The following is a 9,040-nucleotide window of genomic DNA, read 5'->3' as shown; positions in this document are numbered from 1 at the left end:
GTATAGACACAGACTAACCCTGCTGGTATAGATACAGACTAACCCTGCTGGTATAGATACAGACTAACCCTTCTGGTATAGACAGACTAACCCTGCTGGTATAGCTACAGACTGACCCTGCTGGTTTAGATACAGACTAACCCTGCTGGTATAGACACAGACTAACCATGCTGGTATAGATACAGACTGACCCTGCTTGTATAGACAGACTAACCCTGCTGGAATAGACAGTTTAACCCTGCTGGTATAGATACAGACTAACCCTGCTGGTATAGACACATACTAACCCTGCTGGTATAGATACAGACTGACCCTGCTTGTATAGAACGACTAACCCTGCTGGAATAGACAGTTTAACCCTGCTGGTATAGATACAGACTAACCCTGCTGGTATAGACAGACTAACCCTGCTGGTATAGACACAGACTAACCCTGCTGGTATAGATACAGACTAACCCTGCTGGTATAGACAGACTAACCCTGCTGGTACAGACAGACTGACCCTGCTGGTATAGACAGACTGACCCTGCTGGTATAGACAGACTGACCCTGCTGGTATAGATACAGACTAACCCTGCTGGTATAGACACAGACTAACCCTGCTGGTATAGACAGACTAACCCTGCTGGTATAGATACAGACTAATCCTGCTGGTATAGATACAGATAACCCTGCTGGTATAGATACAGGATGTCATAAGGTGAATGCACCAATTTGTAAGTCGCTCTGGATAAGAGCGTCTGCTAAATGACTTACATGTAAATGTAATACAGACTAACCCTGCTGGTATAGATACAGACTAACCCTGCTGGAATAGACAGACTAACCCTGCTGGTATAGATACAGACTAACCCTGCTGGTATAGACAGACTAACCCTGCTGGTATAGACAGACTAACCCTGCTGGTATAGACACAGACTAACCCTGCTGGTATAGATACAGACTAACCCTGCTGGTGTAGACACAGACTAACCCTGCTGGTATAGATACAGACTAACCCTGCTGGTGTAGACACAGACTAACCCTGCTGGTATAGACAGACTAACCCTGCTGGTGTAGACACAGACTAACCCTGCTGGTGTAGACACAGACTAACCCTGCTGGTATAGATACAGACTAACCCTGCTGGTATAGACAGACTAAACCTGCTGGTATAGACACAGACTAACCCTGCTGGTATAGACAGACTAACCCTGCTGGTATAGACAGACTAACCCTGCTGGTATAGACACAGACTAACCCTGCTGGTATAGATACAGACTAACCCTGCTGGTGTAGACACAGACTAACCCTGCTGGTATAGATACAGACTAACCCTGCTGGTGTAGACACAGACTAACCCTGCTGGTATAGATACAGACTAACCCTGCTGGTATAGACAGACTAAACCTGCTGGTATAGACACAGACTAACCCTGCTGGTATAGACAGACTAACCCTGCTGGTATAGACACAGACTAACCCTGCTGGTATAGATACAGACTAACCCTGCTGGTGTAGACAGACTAACCCTGCTGGAATAGACACAGTTTTACCCTGCTGGTATAGACAGAGACTCACCTTGCCAGGACTATTATAGACACAGACAGTGGAATTGCGAGGACAGCCTCCGTTGTCCTCGTCACATGGGTTGATGGGAACACACATCCGACCATCCCCCTTGTAACCTGCCTTACACTGGCACTGGAACAGCCGCCCCCCCAGCCAAGAACAGTCCGCATTCACATCACATTGTTTAGCAGAACAAAAACCTGGGAAATAATATACACATTTAATTATGGAACGGAGGGGATCACAGCAGAATAGAATAAAACAGAATAGAACAGAATTTAATAGAACAGAATAGAACATAATACAAGTGAATAGAACAGATTGAAACAGAATAGAGCAGAACAGGACAGAGCAGAATAGAACAGAAGTTAATAGAACAGAATAGGACAGAATAGAACAGAAGTTAATAGAACAGAATAGAACAGAACAGAACAGGGCAGAATAGAACAGAATTTAATATAACAGAATAGAACAGAACAGAACAGAATGTAATATAACAGAATAGAACAGAATGTAATATAACAGAATAGAACAGAATGTAATATAACAGAATAGAACAGAATGTAATATAACAGAATAGAACAGAATGTAATATAACAGAATAGAACAGAACAGGACAGAGCAGAATAGAACAGAACAGGACAGAGCAGAATAGAACATAATTTAATATAACAGAATAGAACAGAACAGGACAGAGCAGAATAGAACAGAACAGGACAGAGCAGAATAGAACAGAATTTAATATAACAGAATAGAACAGAACAGAACAGATTGTAATATAACAGAATAGAACAGAATGTAATATAACAGAATAGAACAGGACAGGACAGAGCAGAATAGAACAGGACAGGACAGAGCAGAATAGAACAGAATTTAATATAACAGAATAGAATAGAACAGAAGTTAATAGAACAGAATAAAACAATTTAATATAACAGAATAGAACAGAATGTAATATAACAGAATAGAACAGAGCAGAACAGAACATAATAGAATAGAGCAGAAAATAATAAAGCAGAATAGAATAGAACAGAATAGAACAGAATAGAATATAACAGAGCAGAATAGAACAGAATAGAACAGAATAGAACAGAATAGAACAGAATAGAATATAACAGAGCAGAATAGAACAGAATAGAACAGAGCAGGACAGAATATAATATAATAGAACAGAGCAGAATATAATATAATAGAACAGAGCAGGACAGAATAGAATATAGCAGAATATAACAGAGCAGAATAGAATAGAACCGAGCAGAATATAATATAATAGAATAGAACAGAGCAGAATAGAATAGAATAGAGAGAGCAGAATAAACTGAATAAAACAGAATATAACAGGATAGAACAGGATAGAACAGAATAGAACAGAATAGAACAGAATAGAACAGAATAGAACAGAATAGAACAGAATAGAACAGAATAGAACATAATATATTATAGCAGAACAGAATAGAACAGGATATAACAGAATATATTATAACAGAACAGAACAGAATAGAACATAATATATTATAGCAGAACAGAATAGAACAGAATAGAACATAATATATTATAGCAGAACAGGATAGAACAGAATAGAACAGAATAGAACATAATATATTATAACAGAAGAGAATATAACAGAATATATTATAATATAACAGAATATAACAGAATATATTATAACAGAACCGAATAGAACAGAATATATTATAATATAACAGAATATAACAGAATATATTATAACAGAACCGAATAGAACAGAATATATTATAACAAAACAGAATAGAACAGAATAGAACAGAATGTATTATAACAGAACAGAATAGAACATAATATATTATAACAGAACAGAATTGAACAGAATAGAACATAATAGAACAGAATGTATTATAACAGAACAGAATAGAACAGAATGTATTATAACAGAACAGAACAGAATAGAACAGAATATATTATAACAGAACAGAATAGAACAGAATAGAACATAATATATTATAACAGAACAGAATAGAACAGAATAGAACAGAATAGAACAGGATAGAACAGAATATATTATAACAGAACAGAATAGAACAGAATAGAACAGAATATATTATAACAGAACAGGATAGAACAGAATGGAACAGAATAGAACAGAATAGAACAGGATAGAACATAATATATTATAACAGAACAGAATAGAACAGAATAGAACAGAATATATTATAACAGAACAGAATAGAACAGAATAGAACATAATATATTATAACAGAACAGAATAGAACAGAATAGAACATAATATATTATAACAGAACAGAATAGAACAGAATAGAACATAATATATTATAACAGAACAGATAGAACAGAATGGAACAGAATAGTACAGAATGGAACAGAATATATTATAACAGAACAGAATAGAACAGAATAGAACAGAATAGTACAGAATGGAACAGAATATATTATAACAGAACCGAATAGAACAGAATATATTATAACAAAACAGAATAGAACAGAATAGAACAGAATGTATTATAACAGAACAGAATAGAACATAATATATTATAACAGAACAGAATTGAACAGAATAGAACATAATAGAACAGAATGTATTATAACAGAACAGAATAGAACAGAATGTATTATAACAGAACAGAACAGAATAGAACAGAATATATTATAGCAGAACAGAATAGAACAGAATAGAACAGAATAGAACAGAATAGAACAGAATAGAACAGAATAGAACAGAATAGAACAGAATAGAACAGAATAGAACAGAATAGAACAGAATAGAACATAATATATTATAGCAGAACAGAATAGAACAGGATATAACAGAATATATTATAACAGAACAGAACAGAATAGAACATAATATATTATAGCAGAACAGAATAGAACAGAATAGAACATAATATATTATAGCAGAACAGGATAGAACAGAATAGAACAGAATAGAACAGAATAGAACAGAATAGAACATAATATATTATAGCAGAACAGAATAGAACAGGATATAACAGAATATATTATAACAGAACAGAACAGAATAGAACATAATATATTATAGCAGAACAGAATAGAACAGAATAGAACATAATATATTATAGCAGAACAGGATAGAACAGAATAGAACAGAATAGAACATAATATATTATAACAGAAGAGAATATAACAGAATATATTATAATATAACAGAATATAACAGAATATATTATAACAGAACCGAATAGAACAGAATATATTATAATATAACAGAATATAACAGAATATATTATAACAGAACCGAATAGAACAGAATATATTATAACAAAACAGAATAGAACAGAATAGAACAGAATGTATTATAACAGAACAGAATAGAACATAATATATTATAACAGAACAGAATTGAACAGAATAGAACATAATAGAACAGAATGTATTATAACAGAACAGAATAGAACAGAATGTATTATAACAGAACAGAACAGAATAGAACAGAATATATTATAACAGAACAGAATAGAACAGAATAGAACATAATATATTATAACAGAACAGAATAGAACAGAATAGAACAGAATAGAACTTCCTTCTGTAGCTCAGTTGGTAGAGCCTGGCGCTTGTAACGCCAGGGTAGTGGGTTCGATTCCCGGGACCACCCATACGTAGAATGTATGCACACATGACTGTAAGTCGCTTTGGATAAAAGCGTCTGCTAAATGGCATATTTTTTTTTAATTATTTTTTTTATTTTTTTATTATATTATAACAGAACAGGATAGAACAGAATGGAACAGAATAGAACAGAATAGAACAGGATAGAACATAATATATTATAACAGAACAGAATAGAACAGAATAGAACAGAATATATTATAACAGAACAGAATAGAACAGAATAGAACAGAATATATTATAACAGAACAGAATAGAACAGAATAGAACATAATATATTATAACAGAACAGAATAGAACAGAATAGAACATAATATATTATAACAGAACAGATAGAACAGAATGGAACAGAATAGTACAGAATGGAACAGAATATATTATAACAGAACAGAATAGAACAGAATAGAACAGAATAGTACAGAATGGAACAGAATATATTATAACAGAACCGAATAGAACATAATATATTATAACAGAACAGAATAGTACAGAATATAACAGAATATATTATAATATAACAGAATAGAACAGAATATATTATAACAGAACAGAATAGAACAGAATAGAACATAATATATTATAACAGAACAGGATAGAACAGAATAGAACAGAATAGAACAGAATAGAACAGAATATATTATAACAGAACAGGATAGAACAGAATAGAACAGGATAGAACAGAATAGAACAGGATAGAACAGAATAGAACAGAATAGAACAGAATAGAACAGAATAGAACAGAATATATTATAACAGAACAGGATAGAACAGAATAGAACAGAATAGTACAGAATAGAACAGAATATATTATAACAGAACAGAATAGAACAGAATAGAACAGAATATATTATAACAGAACAGAATAGAACAGAATAGAACAGAATAGAACAGAATAGAGCAGAATAGAACATGATAGAAGAGGATAGAACAGAACAGAACAGAATATAGCAGAATAGAACAGAATAGAACAGAATAGAACAGGATAGAACAGAATAGAACAGAATAGAACAGAATAGAACAGAATAGAACATGATAGAACAGGATAGAACAGAATAGAACAGAATAGAACAGAATAGAACAGAATATATTATAGCAGAACAGAATAGAACAGGATATAACAGAATATATTATAACAGAACAGAACAGAATAGAACATAATATATTATAGCAGAACAGGATAGAACAGAACAGAACAGAACAGAATGGAACATGATAGAACAGAATGGAATAAAATAGAAAAGAGCAGAATGGAATGGAACAGAGCAGAATATAATATAAATGACCAGCATATGAATTTTGGGAAAGTTAGCAGAATTTTGTCACCCTAGTGATATGTATGAACTCTGTCACCTGAGCAACGGTCTCCAGTCTTGTGAAACCCAGGAAGACATTGACACACGGAGTTCTCTGCCACTCCTTTACAGTGGGAGTAGGCACTGCAGTTCTTACAGGCAGCAGAGACTGGAGGAAACACAATACACATCATCAGTAGACACCAACCTACAGTACTGAAGTACCTTTCACTAAATGACATCACTAAATGACATCACTAAATGGGATCACTAAATGAGATCACTAAATGAGATCACTAAATGACATCACTAAATGACATCACTAAATGAGATCACTAAATGACATCACTAAATGGGATCACTAAATGACATCACTAAATGAGATCACTAAATGAGATCACTAAATGAGATCACTAAATGGGATCACGAAATGAGATCACTAAATGAGATCACTAAATGACATCACTAAATGAGATCACTAAATGACATCACTAAATGAGATCACTAAATGGGATCACTAAATGGGATCACTAAATGAGATCACTAAATGGGATCACTAAATGAGATCACTAAATGACATCACTAAATGACATCACTAAATGAGATCACTAAATGACATCACTAAATGACATCACTAAATGACATCACTAAATGGGATCACTAAATGGGATCACTAAATGGGATCATTAAATGACATCACTAAATGGGATCACTAAATGAGAACACTAAATGAGATCACTAAATGAGATCACTAAATGAGAACAAGATAACAATTATCAACCAATTAATTTTATTTTTTGAAAGCTTGTCTGGTCCAGAACACGGTGAAAACTGGGTTTCCTTTAAAAAAATACATGTATTTCACATGTGAAATGTTCCAAAAGAGGTATGTAATCACATCTGAAGTCAATGTGATAACGTGACAACATGTAAAACAACATGAAACTACATATGTGATAAACGTGTTCAGGTCTTCAAAAAAAAACACGTTTTAACACGATTTTCCATGTGAAATCATCACTTTTTTTGTAAGGGTGAATATCAATGGACTATATCTGGGCTGTATCACAAATGGCACCCTATTCCCTACATAGTGCACTACTTTTGATTAGGGCCCATAGAGCTCTGGCCAAAAGAAGTGGACTATTTAGGGGATAGGGTGTTATTTGGGGCACAACCCATTCATGTACAGTGGGGCAAAAAAGTATTTAGTCAGCCACTAATTGTGCAAGTCCTCCCACTTAAAAAGATGAGAGAGGCCTGTAATTTTCATCATAGGTACACTTCAACTATGACAGACAAAATTAGAAGAAAAAAATCCAGAATATCACATTGTAGGATTTTTAATTAATATATTTGCAAATTATGGTGGAAAATGTGTACCTGTGATGAAAATTATAGGCCTATCTCATCTTTTTAAGTGGGAGAACTTGCACAATTGGTGGCTGACTAAATACTTTTTTTGCCCCACTGTATCTGATGTAAAGGAGGGCGGGGTTACCTTGTTCACACCTGGGTCCAGTGTACGGCGGCTGGCAGTAGCACTCTCCGTTCCCATCAGGACCGTTGTTACATTCTCCATTCACACAGCCGCACTCTAGACAACACACCAAAACAACATTAGCTGACAGGTTAGAATATTCATGGAGGGAATAGAGAGAGAAAGAGAGAGCAATGGGGGAAAAGAGAGATGTAGCAGGGAGAGAGAGAGATAGGAAGAGGGGAGAGAGAGATGGGGAAAATAGAGATGTAGCAGGGAGAGAGAGAGATAGGATGAGGGGAGAGAGAGAGATGGGGGAAAATAGAGATGTAGCAGGGAGAGAGAGAGATAGGAAGAGGGGAGAGAGAGAGAGATGGGGGAAAATAGAGATGTAGCAGGGAGAGAGAGAGATAGGAAGAGGGGAGAGAGAGAGAGATGGGGGAAAATAGAGATGTAGCAGGGAGAGAGAGAGATAGGAAGAGGGGAGAGAGAGAGAGATGGGGACCATTTGAATTGAATTGAGAGAAGAGAGAGACTTTTGACTGTTTGTCTTTCTTTAATGAAACATCCTCATTTAATTAAAACCTCACCACATTAACCCCCCCCCAACCACCTTTAAAAAACAAATATCCCCTGTACTGCATCCTCACCTTGCCCTCTACCCCACAACACAAAACATCACCACACATCACAATAACCAAAACCTCACCACTTCTACAACACACGTTTGACACGTTTGGCCTTTTCCTTCTTCGAATACCTGCACTTATTAAAAACATTCCAAAGTAAACTCCACCCCCAACCTCTCACACAAACATCCCAACAGTAAACTCCACCCCCAACCTCTCACACAAACATCCCAACAGTAAACTCCACCCCCAACCTCTCACACAAACATCCCAACAGTAAACTCCACCCCAACCTCTCACACAACCATCCCAACAGTAAACTCCACCCCCAACCTCTCACACAAACATCCCAACAGTAAACTCCACCCCCAACCTCTCACACAAACATCCCAACAGTAAACTCCACCCCCAACCTCTCACACAAACATCCCAACAGTAAACTCCACCCCCAACCTCTCACAC

General features: G+C 35.2%; 1 protein-coding gene across 1 annotated transcript; it reads right to left on the bottom strand.

Annotated features, from left to right (window-relative positions):
* Positions 1-1,559: 1,559 nt before the first annotated feature.
* Positions 1,560-8,066, bottom strand: LOC124029237 (stabilin-2-like; the record flags this gene model as incomplete). The annotated part of the gene is made up of 3 exons (XM_046341016.1): positions 1,560-1,750; positions 6,528-6,638; positions 7,971-8,066. Coding segments are annotated over 3 exons (398 nt in total), but the record flags the coding sequence as incomplete, so codon positions are not given.
* Between the last annotated feature and the right edge of the window lie 974 nt (positions 8,067-9,040).

The sequence above is a fragment of the Oncorhynchus gorbuscha genome, unplaced genomic scaffold, assembly GCF_021184085.1.
Source record: "Oncorhynchus gorbuscha isolate QuinsamMale2020 ecotype Even-year unplaced genomic scaffold, OgorEven_v1.0 Un_scaffold_5858, whole genome shotgun sequence".
NCBI lineage: Eukaryota > Metazoa > Chordata > Actinopteri > Salmoniformes > Salmonidae > Oncorhynchus > Oncorhynchus gorbuscha.
Note: the sequence above shows the minus strand (reverse complement) of the source record. Positions and strands in the feature narration are given on the sequence as shown.